The 18,064-nt window shown below is 40.4% G+C and overlaps 1 protein-coding gene across 2 annotated transcripts in view; it reads left to right on the forward strand.

The window, feature by feature from the left end:
- The first annotated feature begins 759 nt into the window (after positions 1–759).
- Positions 760–18,064, forward strand: part of STAM2 (signal transducing adaptor molecule 2) — a 49,231-nt gene continuing 31,926 nt past the window's right edge. Inside the window, exon 1 of one of the 2 annotated variants that reach the window (XM_020900401.2) lies at positions 760–1,285. In XM_020900401.2, the coding sequence (XP_020756060.2) occupies positions 1,246–1,285 (40 nt within the window). In that variant the 5' untranslated portion in view covers positions 760–1,245. The remainder of the gene's footprint in view (positions 1,286–18,064) is intronic. The other variant, XM_020900400.2, reaches the window with a different exon arrangement.

Below are 18,064 nucleotides of genomic sequence, written 5' to 3' on the forward strand. Positions count from 1 at the left end.
TATTCCAGGCGGGTTCTTAACCGCTGAGCCACCGGGGAAGTCCCAAGACATACTAGGAATTTTTTTTATATATTAAGAATTTTGGGCCCTAATATATTATTTTGAACTGTGGTGTTGGAGAAGACGCTTGAGAGTCCCTAGAACTGCAAGGAGTTCCAACCAGTCCACCCTAAAGGAAATCAGTCCTGAATATTCACTGGAAGGATTGATGCTGAAGTTGAAACTCCAATACTTTGACCACCTGATGAGAAGAACTGACTCATTGGAAAAGACCTTGATGCTGGGAAAGATTGAAGGCAGGAGAAAGGGACGATAGAGCAAGAGATGATTGGATGGCATCACCGACTCCATGGACATGAGTTTGAGTAAACTCTGGGAGTTGGTGATGGACAGGGAAGCCTGGCGTGCTGCAGTTCATGGGGTAGCAGAGTCAGACACGACTGAGCGACTGAACTGAATTGAGTCCAGCAGTATTCTTATAGCGAGACCACGATGGAAAGCGAAAAGAGAGGAGTCGGCACAGAGCCATTGTTACTTCGGCCGCTGCTTCTAGGGTGGTTATTCCCACGGAGTTTAGGCTCCGGAGAAGAGTGCCACCCTGCAAGCGCCATGGGCGGAGTCAAACCCTTCCCCGACTCTCAGGCTACCAAGGCTCCTTCCGTTTCCAAGGCAACGGGACTGTGACGCGAACGCAGCCGCGGCCCCAAGGCCGTGTGGCACCACAGCTTAGAAAGGAACCAATTTGGAGAGAGCTTGGTCGTCTGAACCCGCAGTCCTAGGCGGAGAACCTCGGACTACCGTACCCCCAAGAAAAGCTGCCGCCGGCAGTGCAACTTCCGGGCCTCTGGCTTTGACCAGTCCCAGACGCGACGACTTCCGGCCCCGAAGGTCCCCGGCTCCGTGGCTTCGGGTCCTAGCCATGGACAGGTGGCCGCGGCGACCGCCTGACCCCTATTGGAACTTCGGACCGGGCCTGCTGCCTCCTCCCTGCGGGCGTCGGACACAGGGGCGTTGAGAAGATGCGCGCGGCTGACGGGACCTCTCCCCAGAAGGAGCGTTGAGGGCGGAGCGCGGGCCGGGAGCTGGCCCATCAGGCGGGAGCCGGGCAGGTGAGGTGGCGGAAGTGCCGGGACGTGGTCGGGGCCGAGCTAGACGTCTAGGAAGCCGCAGCCGCGGGTCCTCCAGCCCCGAGCAGCTGCCGAGCCTCTGCGCGATCGCAGCGACGAGGGCTCGGGCGCCGGCGAGATGCCTCTGTTCACCGCCAACCCCTTCGAGCAAGATGTGGGTAAGTGCTGGGCCCGGCCCTAGGCCGCTGTTTCTTGTGGTAGAAAGTGGGCGGTGGCGACTCTGGGAACTGGAAAGCCTAGCAAAGGGGGCGGCGCCGTCGCTCAGAGGCAGCCAGGATTTTTTTTGAGAGGGTGGGCAACCTCGACGCGTCCCCAGCGGCCTGGGGCGTGCCTCCAGCCCACCTGAGGTTGGGGACCTCGAAAAGGACCATTCCCCACGGCAGACTCAGGAATAGGGAGGAGCCTGGGGCTCTCTGGAGACTTCACTAATTGAGCAATTGCGGAGTTGATGATACAAACTTTCAGGTCCCACTAGAGCTGGTTAAGTCTTGTGTCCCCCGGCCCTCCAGTTCTCTGCCCAGTGCTTAGGAAATGGTGCCGCAGACGCTGTTGTGTAGGGCACTCAACACTTAGAGACTTAAACTTGTTCGCGTTCAGTAGAAGGAACCTGTTTTACCTCGCTTATATCCAGATGCGTCCGAGCCGTGATAGCAACTATTTACGGTAGTTGGAAGTGTTACTCTACCCATGGATGGCGCAAGTGCTATAAGGTGTTCTGTCTTACGTTATGAAAAGGAAAACCCGAAGATTTCAAAACAGTCCAAAACACCTGATGTTTTACTTGTTGAGGGGTCTTAAGTGATTATGGAGCGAGATACTAGGTTATGAGAAAGAAACCGCCAAGATTTCGGAAGTATCCAGGACACTTGATGTTTTACTGGTTGAGGGGTTTTCAGTGATTATGGAGTGAGAAAAAGATGGGCTTGGTATGAGAACTTACTTGTGGCATTAGAAAAGCAGTAACTGAAGCTGACTAAAGTAAATATTGATGTTTTTGTAGCAGCAGTTAATGTAGGTAGAGTTTTAGGATTTAGTGTAATGAAACGCATGGCTGAAAATTGCCAGTCATACTGAATATTACACATCACAGACTATTGCACCTGTTTCATAGTTACAATTTTCTGATTATGGGAAAAGTCTAGAAAGTGCCCTGTTTTGGTTTGTGATTCCAAAAGTGCCTGTTCAAAAGTCTGATAAGTATTTTCTATTTCCAGAGAGCTAGAAAATTTTATTTATTTTGACCCTTTTAGTTTTCAAATATGTATTTCCATAATTTCATTCAGCTTTTTTCTTGGTAGTTTAACATTGGTGACTGGTGTAAATCTCGGAAGCATCACATTGAGGCTCACAGCCTCTGCCTTTGGAACACCTAATGATGTCTTACTCCTTGCAGTGAGACCTGCACTTTTTGTTGTTGTTGTGAAGACTTTTGTTTTGTCACAGTTTAAAAAAAGGAAAAAGCAAACTAGAATAAGACAAATAATTTTCAAATTTAAGAACTGTGGAACTCTTCAAGGGAGATTTTTCCTGGAAGCATATTGTTTTCTGATTGAAAACTTCTCTAGTGAAAGTAAGCATAGTTGCTTTTCTAAACCTCTTCCTCAGTGGCTCCTGAGGTTCCAACATGGTTTAGTAGATCACAGTTTGGTACTACTATAGTAAAAGAAGCACTGCTCTTCAGACCAAGAAACAAAACAGAAAACCATGTATAGATTATTTAATGGGCAGTGCCATCAGCCAAAGCTTCAGGTACTTATTTGTTGACTTAAGTATGACTGACTGGAAGTCAGTATCCAAAAGACAATTTAAAAATAAAATAGAAAGCTTGATTGTAAACTTCTTTTAGGCAAGTGGTTGGAATTAATAAAGAAAATGGTATGATTTAGGATTTCAAATTGACTTTATATCTCTACCATAGAAGGAAAATGATATATTGCTTTTTGAAAGCTTAAAGCCTTCTTTAATTCGAATTTAAAGTAATACAACAAGCAAGTCATTATTTAACTTGAGATGTCCACAGGAATGTTCCTTTGCAATATCATTGTCCTTTTCACCTGCTCTCTTTGATTCAGTCAGATTTTTATTACCATTGTTTCTTTTTTGTCATTGCTTTGTTTACCTGTCATTTAACAAATAGGCATTGAGTGATTACTGTGCATCAGAAATTGTCTTAAGTTCTGGGGACACAGATTTAATAAACAGACTTGTGTTCCCTCAAGCAACTCTCTTTCTAATGGTGGGCTCATACACACATAAAAAGATAATTGTAGGGACTTCCCTGGTGGGTAATAATCTGCCTGCAAATGCAGGAGACACAGGTTTGACTTCTGGCCCAGGAAGGTCCCACGTGTGATGGCGCAGCTCATCCTTTGTGCCCAACTGGTGAGCTTGTGCTCTAGAGCCCGCTAGCTGCAACTTCTGCAGCAAGAGAAGCCACCACGAATGAGAAGCCCGTGCACCGCAAGGAAGCGTAGCCACCACTCTCCACCGCTAGAGAAAGCCCACGAACAGCAACGGGAGACCCAGAGCGGAGAAAAAGAAATAAAAATTTAAAAAAAAATTGTAATATAATGTGAAAAATACAATACTAGAAATGCAGGCAGTGCTTTATATTTTCCCTCTATTTACAACAGTCATTTTCCCTGAAAAGAAGACAAGGACCTCCAGGCATACACTGTATCTGTACAGGTGTTGACACTGGCCTCTCTCTCTCCCTACTTTCCTGACTGAACTTAAACCTGCAGGGAGTAACCACCTCTTACCCTGTGTATGATGTGGTCATTTTATAATTACCTGAAAGTTGTAACTACCTTCCTTTGGTTGGTGCAGTCTCATCAGAGGGTGCACAGTCTTCCTGATATCATTCATGTGGAGGAGAAATCCTTTGCTTGAGGCAAAAGGCTGTAGCTAGTCAAGATGTCTAAGAAGGCAGTCATTAGTTGATGGTATTTGACTTGTCAGATGGAAGCAGGTCAAAGTCTAGGAGGTAAAAAGCTCTGGCAAGTTCCTGTTTTTATCTCGAAGTCAGAACCTATAAATCCTGAAGGATATGCTAGGTATGGTAGCATTAGAGCTCTTAAAATATTTATTGGAATTCTTCTAATCTGGATTTATTGTTTGTTTTGTTGAATAAAATTCCTCTGAAGCTGTGCTGAGAAAAAAAGAGAAAAAATATCCACATGTATCCCTCCGCTCACCCCAGCCCTGAGTCTTCTCTTGAAGGGGGAGTGTAGGTTTCCTGAGGTGGAGCCTGGTTAGGACAACCTTTTTACGGGATTCCAAGGAGAAAGTAAAACATGAGGGACACAATCCACAACAGCAAGATTTAGTGATGGTGTTAAAAGGACTGATGTCATTTCCTTATATTCTCTATCAGTGTTTTCCAGGCTCATGACATTGGTTCCTGAGTCATGACTGTTCTGCTCCCTAACTCCAGTTCTTATTTGCATATCTTTTTTTCCCTCATTACTCAAGTCAGGCAGTCTTTCTTGCCAGTCTCTACCTCTATGCCATTTACTGTTCACTGTTAGATTTTTGCTCTTTTTCAACAACTCTTGGTATCTCCTTCCTTAAGAGATATAGTTAATTGTGTTCCGCAAAGCTGAGCTTAAACTCTGCCTCTATAAAAACTCTTCAGACACAGTATGTCTGAACTGTATCTTAAAAGGAGACTTTTTCAATGTATACATTTATATGTCTTTGGCTTGTGTTGTGTTCAAATAACTTGACAGCGAGGTGGCTTAGGATTTTCTGCATGGAATCTTTTTCTCCAATGAAATTTTACAGGAAACCCTAATATAAAAATAGATATTGGTAGCTCTCTGATAATACAAATTTACTTTATATGTTTAAATTGATTACATTTATGTAGTTAAGGCAATTCTTGAACACATGGAGTGGTTATAATCTTTGTAAAAAGTTAAAATTTAAAAAATTTTTGATTATAGGTGAGCATGGTAGCCATAACCATCAGTTTTTTTCCCGATACTTTCTTTTGCTCACATGGTACCAATCATCCTAATAAGTAAGTGAGTAAAGTCGCTCAGTTGTGTCCGACTCTTTGCAACCACACGGACTGTAGCCTACCAGGCTCCTCTGTCCATGGGATTTTCCAGGCAAGAGTACTGGTGGGTTGCCATTTCCTTCTCCAAAATCCTAATACCTAGTCCTAATTAAAATAGTTACAAATTATAATTGATATATTTTGTAGTTTTTTAAACGATGAAACATTTTTAGCATAAAGCACAGAATTTAATGTAAACTTCTATTCCTATCCATCACCTCTGTCAAATCCTAATATTTGTCACACTTTATTCTTGTTTTCTTAGGAAAACATTCAAGATACAATGGGAATTATTACCTATATTTAGTAGCTACTTGACACTATTCTTTTTCCTCTCTTCTTACAGTAAACATTCTCTAAAAAGAATTTAAAAAACTATGTTATAATGTATACCAAATATGTAAATATATGTATTGTTCTACATGTTTTTAAACTTCATGAAAATAATACTCTTTATAGTCATTTGCAACTTGTCATTTAGCACTTTTTTGGGAGAGTTATTCATATTGATATTTGTAGTGCTAGTTCATTAATTTTAAAAGCTATGCAATATTCCATGTTTTTTTAACTCATTATTCCTATTAATGAACGTGAAGTTTTTTTGCTGTTACAGACAACACTGCAGTGAGAATTCTTATCCATGTTTTCTTGTTCATAAGAGTGAGAGATTCTACAGGGATTGTATCTTGAAGAGGAATTCTTTATTAAAAATATATATAGTGCAATGTTGCAAAATCTTAAATAATACTGAATTGTTCTTTCATGTGTTTTGTGGAACATTTTACTCCCACCATCAGTGGAAGTCAAGCCCCTGTTCCATATTCTCGATAACACTGGGTATTGTCACATTTTAAAATTTATGCCAATTTGATGGGTGTGAAATAGGGCATTGTTTTCAATTCATTTCAGTTTCATTGCAGTTGAACATCTTTTCATGTTTTTTGGTCAGTTGCTTTTCTGTTTGTAAAAATTGGGCTTCTCTGGTGGCTCAGCAGTAAAGAATCCACCAATGCAGGAGCCACAGAAGATAGGGGTTCGATCCCTGGGTGGGGAAGATCCCCGGAGGAGGGCATGGCAACCTATTCTAGTATTCTTGTCTGGAGAATTGCATGGACAGAGAAGCCTGGCAGGCTGCCGCCATCCATAGGATCTCAAAGAATTGGACACGACTGAAGTGACTTAGCTCACATACACATCTGCTCATTACTTTCACATACTTATTCTGTTGGATTATTTTCTTACTGAGTTTTAGCATTCCACATGCATCCTCTACTAATCTTTCATTGTTTACGTGAATTGCAACTATATATCCCAGTCTGTTGCTTCTTTTTGTTTCTAATACCTTTTACTGTTAAAAAAAAAAGAAGTTTTTATTTAGTAATACTGTCTTTCTCCCTTGCTTTTATTTTTCTTGTTCTAGAAAAGCTTTCTCTCTTCTCTGAGTCTATAAGAATGTTGTCATGTTTTCTTGTGAAAATATTATTGGAATTTTGATTTTTGTAGTTAGGTCTTTAATCCTTCTGGACTTGGTCTTTATGTAAGCTCTAAGGAGGGATCTGATGGGACAGTCAATTCACAATAGACAGTAATCGTTTAATCACCATTGTTGAACTGTCTATCCTTCCCCTACTCGTTTGGAGCACTTTCTTCTACATAGTAAATCCCTTCCCCTGCATGAGGCCTGTGTCTGCTTTCTGTTCACTGTTCTCTTTATCCTGTACCAATACCACATTCTATTCCTATGTCAGTGGCTTTTATAGGTGTGGTAGGGTCAGGCCTATGTCTTGTTTTTCTTCATTTTGCTAGTCATATCTGATTTGGGCCTTTTTTTTTTTAATATGGGTTTATTATTAGATTAGTAAAATCATAAAAGGAAATTTATGTTCTTTTAGGATTTGAGAAGACATTGTAGTTTATTTTTGATTTATATGAACTGATGATATTGATGGCTAATAATAAAATTTTTGTTTCCTGATACTAAAATTTAGTTCTAAGCTTACTTAGATTTATAGTTGACCCTTGAGTGACTCAGGGGGTTAGGGTTGTCAACCCCCCTGCACAGTTAAAACTCTATGTATTAACTTTTGACTTCCCCCAAAACTTAACTATTAATTACCTACTGTTGATAGGAAGCCTTACCGATAACAGTCTATTAATATGTTTTGGATGTTATACGTATATCTACATATATCTTACACATTCATGACATGCCTTTTTCTTAATCTTTAAAATATTTCTAGGCTGCCCGATTTGTCTCCAAGCTTTTTCACATTGTTATAAACCTCTAAAAAATTTTTTATAGTTATTAGAAAAAAATTTGCATATTACATGGATCTGTGCAGTTCAAACCCATGTTATTCAAGAGTCAATTTTAAAGTTAAGTAAGAGGGCAAGAGGAGGATTTTTCTACAGTTAAATATACAACATACTACAACTTAACATGGAGGGTTGAGAGGAAAGAATTTTTTTTTTTAACATTATTGCCTTATTTGTCTGTAACTTTACTTGTTATTAACTGTTAGTATTTAGTATAGGGATTGAACCTAAGAAGGTCAGTGTGACAGATATCAAGACTTTGCCCCCTGAAAACTGTTGACATTTTGAAGCTGCCACCTACTTAGTTTTGTCTCATATTACTTCACTTTCATGTCAAAATTATGCCGGTACATAGTGATGTAGTTTTGAGAATTTTAGTCATTCTAATGGCATCTCATTGTGGCTTTAATATGTATTTATGTGCTTGATCTTTAATATAGTCACTAAGTTAATATCCTCTTTTTTGAAATACCTATTTAAGTTTTTCATCCATTTTTCTTTTCACTTAATTTTCACAACTCCTCTTTTAAGCATGGCAGCCATTTTAATTTCCATTACAAATGAGAACATGGTTTCAGATTTCAGTCAGAGCTGAAGTTAAGGCTGAAGTCAGAGCTGAAGTTAAGGCTACCTAGCAGCCTTAAGCTTGTGTGTGAGTTTCAGAGCTGGGACGAGAGAAGGTGAGTCTTCAGTGTTTAATGGGTGATGTGTGTGTTCCACATGTGCCCAGTGATTTCCTTATTCTGCAGAAGACAAGTAATCATCATTGGCCCAACCTCACTGCTTTTGATTCTCCGTCGGTCGTGTTTTGGCAAGTTAGTGGCTACTTTTGGAGATACATTTTTCCTTTTCCCCATCTATTAGTAAATCTTCCACATGAAGCTTTCAGGTAAGGCAGTTAAAATGGAAATTATACTTACTACATTTATACTTGAGCCCTGTTTCCTAATGTCCGAGTGTTTGTAGAAATGAGCATAACTGTTCTGTGGAGTTGAGAGGGGGGTATGACAAAATGTGGTCCACTGGAGAAGGGAATGGCAAACCACTTCAGTATTCTTGCCTTGAGAACCCCATGAAAGGTATGAAAAGGCCAAAGGATAGGACACTGAAAGATGAACTCCCCAGGTGGGTAGGTGCCCAATATGCTACTAGAGATCAGTGGAGATATTACTCCAGAAAGAATGAAGGGACGGAGCCAAAGCAAACACAGCACCCAGTTGTGGATGTGATTGGTAATAGAAACAAGGTCCGATGCTGTAAAGAGTGATATTGCATGGGAGCCTGGAATGTTAGGCCCATGAATCAAGGCAAACTGGAAGTGGTCAAACAGGAGATGGCAAGAGTGAACATCAACATTCTAGGAATCAGCAAACTAAAATGGACTGGAATGGGTGAATTTAACTCAGATGACCATTGTATCTACTACTGTGGGCAGGAATCCCTTAGAAGTGGAGTAGCCATCATAATCAACAAAAGAGTCTGAAATGCAGTACTTGGATGCAAGCTCAAAAATGACAGAATGATCTCTGTTTGTTTCCAAGGCAAACTGTTCAGTATCATGGTAATCCAAGTCTGTGCCCTGACCAGTAACGCTGAAGAAGCTGAAGTTGAACAGTTCTATGAAGACCTACAAGACCTTTTAGAACTAACACCCAAAAAAGATGTCCTTTTCACTATAGGGGACTGGAATGCAAAATTAGGAAGTCAAGAAACACCTGGAGTAACAGGAAAATTTGGCCTTGGAGTATGGAATGAAATGGGGCAAAGGCTAACAGAGTTTTGCCAAGAGAATGCACTGGTCATAGCAAACACCCTCTTCCAACAACACAAGAGGAGACACTACATATGGACATTACCAGATGGTCAACACCGAAATCAGACTGATTATGTTCTTTGCAGCCAAAAATGGAGAAGTTCTATACAGTCAGCAAAAACAAGACTTGGAGCAGATCATGAACTCCTTATTGCCAAATTCAGACTTAAATTGAAGAAAGTGGGGAAAACCACTAGACCATTCAGGTATGACCTTAATCAAATCCCTTATTATGCAGTAGAAGTGACAAATAGATTTGCAGGACTAGATCTGATAGACAGAGTGCCTGATGAACTATGGACCGAGGTTCGTGACATTGTATAGGAGACAGGGATCAAGACCATCCCCAAGAGAAAGAAATGCAAAAAAGCAAAATGGGTGTCTGAGGAGGCCTTACAAATAGCTGTGAAAAGAAGAGAAGCAAAAAGCAAAGGAGAGAAGGAAAGATATACTCATTTGAATGCAGAGTTCCAAAGACTAGCAAGGAGTGATAAGAAAGCCTTCCTTGGTGATCAGTACAAAGAAATAGAGGAAAACAATAGAATGGGCAAGACTAGAGATTTCTTCTGGAGAAGGAAATGGCAACCCACTAGAGTATTCTTGCCTGGAGAATCCCATGGACGGAGGAGCCTGGTAGGCTACAGTCCATGGGGTCGCTAAGAGTCGGAGATGACTGAGTGACTTTACTTTCACTTTTCACTTTTCACTTTCATGCATTGGAGAAGGAAATGGCAACCCATTCCAGTATTTTTGCCTGGAAAATCCCAGGGACAGAGGAGCCTGGTGGGCTTCCGTCCATGGGGTCGCACAGAGTCGGACACGACTGAGGCGATTTAGCAACAGCAGCAGAGGGGGAGGTCTCTTCAAGATAATTAGATCCCAAGGGAACACTTCATGCCAAGATAGGCACAATAAAGGACAGGAATGGTAGGGACCTAACAGAAGCAGAAGATATTAAGAAGAGGTGGCAAGAATACACAGAAGAACTGTACAAAAGAGATCTTCATGACCCAGATAATCACGATGGTGTGATCACTCACCTAGAGCCAGGCATCCTGGAATGTGAAGTCAAGTGGGCCTTAGGAAGCGTCACTACGAACAAAGCTAGTGGAGGTGATGGAATTCCAGTTGAGCTATTTCAAATCCTAAAAGATGATGCTGTGAAAGTGCTGCCCTCAATATGTCAGCAAATTTGGAAAACTCAGCAGTGGCCACAGGACTGGAAAAGGTCAGTTTCATTCCAATCCCAAAGAAAAGCAATGCCAAAGAGTGCTCAAACTACCGCACAATTAGCACTCATCTCACACGCTAGTAAAGTAATGCTCAAAATTCTCCAAACCAGGCTTCAGCAATAAATGAACCATGAACTTCCAGATGTTCAAGCTGGTTTTATAAAAGATAAAGGAACCAGAGACTAAATTGCCAACATCCATTGGATCATTGAAAAAGCAAGAGAATTCCAGAAAAATATCTATTTATGCTTTATTGACTATGCCAAAGCCTTTGACTGTGTGGATCACAAGAAACTGCAGAAAATTCTGAAAGAGATGGGAATACCAGACCACCTGACCTGCCTCTTGAGAAATCTGTATGCAGGTCAGGAAGCAACAGTTAGAACTGGACAGGGAACAACAGACTTGTTCCAAATAGGAAAAGGAGTACGTCAAGGCTGTATATTGTCACCCTGCTTATTTAACTTATATGCAGAGTACATCATGAGAAACACTGGGCTGGATGAAGCACAAGCTGGAATCAGGATTGCTGGGAGAAATATCAATAACCTCAGATAGGCAGATGACACCACCCTTATGGCAGAAAGTGAAGAGGAACTAAAGAACCTCTTGATGAAAGTGAAAGAGGAGAGTGAAAGTGTTGGCTTAAAACTCAACATTCAGATAAGACCGTAGCATTCAGTCCTATTACTTCATGGCAAATGATGGAGAAACAGCGGAAACAGTGGCTGACTTTATTTTTCTGGGCTCCAAAATCACTGCATATGGTGACTGCAGCCATGAAATTAAAAGACACTTAATCCTTGGAAGGAAAGTTATGACCAACCTAGACAGCGTATTAAAAAGCAGAGACATTACTTTGTCAACAAAGATCTGTCTAGTCAAGGCTATGGTTTTTCCATTAGTCATGTATGGATGTGAGAGTTGGACTGTAAAGAAAGCTGAGCGCAGAATTGATGCTTTTGAACTGTGATGTTGGAGAAGACTCTTGAGAGTCCCTTGGAGATCCAACCAGTCCATCCTAAAGGAGATCAGTCCTGAGTGTTCATTGGAAGATTAGAAGGCAGTAAATGGTTTATAAGTTTTTTTTTTTCTTCTTTCTTCCTGTCTGCCCAACTCTCTAAACTTTTCTTAGTATCCCCAAAAATGTTGGCATTGACACGTGAAATGAATAAAGAGTAGCAGTCACTCTTCTGTATTCCACCAGAGCAAGAATCTCAAATGTTTATTATTGTTTTACTAGATGATGTAGTAAATGGAGTTAAGCATGACACTATCTGATCCTTTCCTTATAAACCAGAGTTGATCTAGCATTTTTCTTACTCAGTGTGTTTAAAATGTTCCTACATAGAGAAACTGACAGCTTACTTGTTAAAAGTTAATTTAGCAATTTTGAATAAAAGTTGCTCCCAAGAGGCAGTTTAATAGAAAATATACCCTGAGCCACATTGCCTCGATTGGAATCCACTTTTACTATTTACTAGCTATATGATCTTTGCTAGTTACTTTTCTATATCTCAGTTTCCTTATGTTTTAAATAGGAAATCTTCTTTGGGTTCAATGTAAATAGTTGAGCATATGTAAAATACTTTGAAACTATCACTTGTGGTTGCTTTTTAATTAAATTATTACCTATCATTTATTACTCAGAGCTGTAAGTAGGTTTATTTTAGGAGATAAGTAGTGTATTAAAGTAGAATTTCTATTACAGCTTTCCCCATAGTAAACTTTATCAATAAAAAATTTTCCCCAAACAAATCAAAACATTAAATGAGGAGAATTAAAAGAGAAAATGTATGTTAAACCCAAGCACTCCAAAATGCTAAGTTTATGGTGGTTGTCATTGGAGTCAGAGAAGCAGGTGAAATATTTATTACATTATCAGTGTGAAGTATTTGGCATTTAAATATTTTAATCTAAATTTAATTAAACTAGAATTGTGTGGTCTACTAATTTAGTAGCAAGTGTATTTTATTTTAATAGTGTAAATATGTAAGATTTGCAAGCTAGAAAAAATTGACTCTCCTGTATTTTCAAATAGTTATTTAGTGTGTAATGAATTGGTGTAAAGAAAGAACATTTTTATGTCTTTAGTAAAAGCCTCAGCTGTGGTTTCCTGTTAGACACCAAAATTAATTCTACTTATTCATTTGCTTTCCATTTTCTAGTTATTTCTGCCTTTGGAAAACAAATTGTTTTTTTTTTTTTTGTTTTTTTGTTTTTTTTTTTCAGTTTTCCACTGTTCTGCTATAATTTTAAGGTATAAAAGTAATTGTTTTTTTTAAATCAATACATAAAAAGCAATTTTTCCATTAAGTCCTAAGCATTGCTTTAGCCATGTCCTGAGATACATGCAGTATCCTCATTATAATAAAGTTTTATATTGCCTTCAGTATAGTCCTAATTATCTGCATATTGTGATTGTTGATGTCCATGTGATTGGGTGCAGTGTTGGTCTAATCCAAATCTGTTGCCTTCTGAGAGCACGCTGAGTATATTTTCCTAGATTACTCCAGGTGTTGGTAGCTTTGTGCACATTTGAAGGAATATTGAAACTGTGCTTTAATGTACAAGTAGTCTTCATTTGACATGATTCCAGTATGCAAGAATTTAGTTACCATGTGTTAACTAGTTTTGTTTGTGAGGTAGGTCTGTTTTGATATTACTAAATTCTAGGATGCCTTTACTCCTAAGGTTGTGATAACCTTTTGGGAGTTTCAACTGATAGCCTAAAATGTGGTCCTCTATAGTTGGGTGGAGTACTAGTCTGCTTGGGCTGCCATAGCCAAATAACGTAGACCGCATAGCTAAGCAACAGAAACCTGTCTTCTTACATTTCTGGTGAGTGGAAGTCCAAAATCAAGGTCCCAGCGGGGTTGGTGTCCAATGGGGGCTCGCCCCTGGGGTTGCAGATGGCTTTCTTCTCACTGTGTCCTCACCTGACCTCATTTTTGTGCATGTGAGAAAAGAGAGGGAGCTCTCTGGTATCTCTTCTTTTGAGGACACTAATCCTCTTGGGTCAGGGCTTCAACCTTATGACCTTATTTCACCTTAATTACTTCTTTAGAGTCTGGTCTCCAGCTCCAGCAGTGCTGGGGGGTAGGGCTTCAAGGTGTGAATTTTGTGGGGACACAGACGCTCAGTCCATAACAGGCAGGAACTTGTAAAGACTCCTTGCATTGCGCAGCCTTCCAGCCTCATAGCAGGTGATCTGTACTAGACCTCACAGAACCTCAGCCAGAGTGTGTGGGAGTGTGGGTGTGTTCAGCACAGCCCTTGACCAACAAGGACCCACAGTTAAATCCCTTTGCTTGGAAATCTGGCCTCCGTCTCCTAGGTACCTTATTTGGCCTGGTTCTACTTGTGTTTTGGACTTCCCTGATAGCTCAGTTGGTAAAGAATCCACCTGCAATGCAGGAGACCCCGGTTGGATTCCTGGGGCAGAAAGATCCGCTGGAGAAGGGATAGGCTACCCACTCCATATTCTTGGACTTCCCTTGTGACTCAGCTGTTAAAGAAGCCGCATGCAATGCGAGAGACTTGAGTTTAATCCCTGGGTCGGCAAGATCCCCTGGAGAAGGGGAATGCTTCCCACTGTAGTATTCTGGCATAGAGAATTCCATGTATAGTCCATGGGGTCAGGGGTCAGAAAGAGTCGGACACGACTGAGCGACTTTCACTACTTGTGTTGGGACAAGAAAGTATTCCCAGGTAGAACACTAGAGCCGTGGTGAGGCTTACTTCATAGTTCCCTTCTCTCAGAAACCTCAGATGTGCACTGCTTGTTGTTTACTTCCTGACCGCAGTTGCCTCATATATTTTGGCCTGTTTATTCTTGTTTTCAGCCCCACGGTGGCTCAGATGGTAAAAAATCTACCTGCAGTGCAGGAGACCAGGTTCCATCCCTGGGTCGGGAAGATCCCCTAGAGAAGGGAATGGCAACCCACTCCAGTATTCTTGCCTGGAGAATCCCATGGACAGAGGAGCCTGGTGGGCTACAGTCTACTGGGTTGCAAAGAGTCAGATACAGAGTGACTAACACCATACTTGTTTTCAGTAGAGTAGCAAGTCTGGTACCAGATATTCTGCCATGGTTGAAAGCAGACCAGTCGTGAGTTTTTATTTTCAAACATAGTAGGAAGAGCTTTAAAGATCTCTCTGAGGCATTCTTGTTTTATATAACTTTTTTTAAAATTACTGATGGAACTTATTTTCTTAAAAGTTCTATGGGTAGACTTGAATCCTTTTTAATGCTGTGTGTTGAACATAATGGGCTGTGTAGAGGGTAAGTCTTTTGTTCCTTATAGGTATTGATGGACTGATTCTTTATGATATTCTTAGAATCTTTTTGAAGTATTTCACTGTGTATTTGAAGCTCTCTATATACAGTCATAACCTGGTGATGAAATGTTATGACTTACACCCACCAAACCCTGGAAACTTAGCATTTAGGCCCCAGGAGGGCTCTTTTAACTCTCCCCCGCTCTACGTATTTGACACAGGATAATGTGATATAGGGCATGGTGACATGCTATAAAAGAATGGTTCCTTAATTATAATATTTAAGATTTTTCCAGGAGTTTAAAATACTTTTAAGCGCCTAATTTAACTGTTATTTCCTTCACTTGAAAAATGAAATCCTTTTTGGCAGGCCATTATAAAGTCTTTAGATTTTACACTTTTAAAAAAGGGTAATTGTGAGTCCTATATCTGTAGAAAGTAAACTATGCTGGATAGAGTATTTAAATTAGGATTTTTCCATTTTCTATAAAAGATCAAGTAAAAAAAATTCTGTTGAGATATTTTTGAAATTGTTGGAAGGGTTTTGAGGGGCTATGGAAGAGGCTTCACATTTAATTATGTATCTCATAGCCAGAAGTGAAAAAACAGTCATTAAAAATTGAGCTCTAAAAAGAAAATTGAGTTCTAGCAGGAATAGGTAGGTTATTGGATGACCTAAAAATCAGCTGTGGAGGAGGGGGGGCGTGAGTTGGGTGTGAGTGTATTTGTACTGATACACATGTATACTGATAAAATTTGGAAATTGATGATGCTGGCTTCTCAGATCAAAGAGGAAAGGATAGATTCTTAGATCCCCACCTCACCCCATGTGCCAGATGAAATTCCAGAAAGACTAAGAATTTACCTGTAAAAGGTAAATAATATATATATTTATATTTAAAGAAAAATATATTGGAGGAATACTTAATCTCAGGTAGTTGTAACACTGCCAAATGATATTAAAAAAAAGAATGATCTATCTGTACAGCAAAAACAAAACCTCATCCGTCATAGGCAGAGAGAAAAGTTGAGCATGAAGCTGGCAAGTTATATGTAATATATGTGATTTGCTCTTCAGACTCAAGATAAATACATATTACTGTACTAGAAGTCCCCTTTGCCTCCTTCTGGAGGCATTCCTTTCCCCATTCACCCTGGCTGCCTTTTTAGATGGACTCCCAGAGGTATTGGTTTTGTCATTCCTCTTTAGTAAACAAGCGGAGAACAGGAACCTCCCTTTTAAGCGCCCTGGTGCTGTTGCCTTTTGTTGCCACTTGGTGTTGCTATTGAAGCTTGATTCTGTGAGCCCCTTACTATTGCTCAGCTGTGAGGCTCTTAATGGTCCAGAAGCTTGCACAGACTTCACTGGGGCCACTTGGGGGTTCTTAAAGGCTATTAGAGTTCATTTACTCAGAAGCTCTGCTCTTGTTTCCCCCTTTAGAGTCATTTTACCAGGGTTATAGGGTATGAAGGAGCAACCAGCACCATTCATTCATTCATTTGACAAATAATTACTTAGCACCTGCTGTGTGAACTGGATACTGTTTTATTTAAGTAATAATAGCGAACAAAACAAAGCAAAAACTTCCTGCCATATTGGAGTCTACCTTCTTTCTGAGGATTGGGTGGAGGGAGAATAGTGGTGGCAGAGAGAGATGATAGGGTTAAGTGTTAATGCTATGATACACCTACAGAAGGTTCTATGCATGCAGTTCTGATCTCTTTCAGTTATTTTGTTATTTATTCTATGTGGGACATCAATATGAATGATTCCAGTAAGTGTAATAAAGAAGAGAGGCTGAGTACTTGACGGATTTAAAATTACAGTTCACTGATGACTTCTCGCTAGCTTATGTAAGCACTTTGTGGCCACACTGTGTATAGTGGTGCATCATGCAGCTATTAAACACGGTGGTGGTGGTGGTTGTTCAGTTGCCAAGTTGCATCTGATTCTTGGCGACCCCCTGAACTGCAGCACATCAAGGTCCTCTGTCCTTCATCATCTCCTGGAGTTTACCCAAGTTCATGTCCTTTGAATCGGTGATGCCATCCAACCATCTCATCCTCTGTCGCCCTCTTCTCCTTCTGCCTTCAATCTTTCCCAGCATCAGGGTCTTTTCAAATGAGTTGGCTCTTTGCATCTGGTAGCCAGAGTGTTGGAGTTTCAGCATCAGTCCTTCCAGTGACTATTCAGGGTTGATTTCCTTTAGGATGACTTGATCTCCTTGTTGTCCAGGGGACTCTCAAGAGTCTTTTCCAGCACTACAGTTCGAAAGCATCAGTTCTTCAGTGCTCAACTTTCTTTATGGTCCAACTATCACATCCATACGTGACTACTGGGAAGACCGTAGCCTTTACTATATGGTATAGTCTTTACTATATGGTATAGACATGTATTTATGAAAATGAAGAGATGATTATGTTAAGTGGAAAGGCACCTTAGGAAGTAATATGTTTAGGATGATCACATTGTTGAAAAGTACTTTTTCTCTACCCCTGAGGTCTTCCTGAGCAGGCAGTTCTGCCCCCACTTCGTTATTTACTCCATCCCTGGTATAATGACTTGAGTGCACGTGCATGCTGAGTCACTTCAGTCATGCAACCCTATGGATTATAGTTTCCCAGACTCCTCTGTCCATGGGATTCTCCAGGCAAGAATACTGGAGTGGGTTGCCATACCCTCGGATCTTCCTGACCTAGGGATCAAACTCACATCTCTTATGTCTCCAGTATAATGACTTACCTGACTGTAAATTTGAGAGTAACTGTCACTCCTGGTGCCTGTTGTCAATGTAAGAGCTCTCTGGTCTGTTTACAGCCATGAATTGATTTCTTCTTGGAATAATTGTGCAGGGGCTCAACCCTGCAGGGAGAGGTCTGCTCTGTCTTGTGTTAACACGTCCATATCTGGGGCTCACTGCTAGCGAGCCCATTTGTCCAGCACACCTAAAGCTTCTATTAGGAATGACAGTGATATTTTATTTTTTGTTTTGTTTCTTGTTCATAACTTTGGCAGGGAAGTGATTATCAGTTTTTGGGTGCTCTCTTTTATTTAGTTTTATACATATTTTCCCCCCATATACATACTATAAAAAGGTCTGGGTAAATATGCATCATAGTTTTCCAAGAGGTTCGTAGAACTAGGAGATTTTTCCCTTCTTTTTTTTTTTTTTTTCTGTCTGTACTTTTAAATTCACTGGGATTATTAGATATGTTTGAGAAATAGTTAAAC

This window comes from Odocoileus virginianus, chromosome 13 (genome assembly GCF_023699985.2).
Source record: "Odocoileus virginianus isolate 20LAN1187 ecotype Illinois chromosome 13, Ovbor_1.2, whole genome shotgun sequence".
Taxonomy (NCBI): Eukaryota; Metazoa; Chordata; class Mammalia; order Artiodactyla; family Cervidae; genus Odocoileus; species Odocoileus virginianus.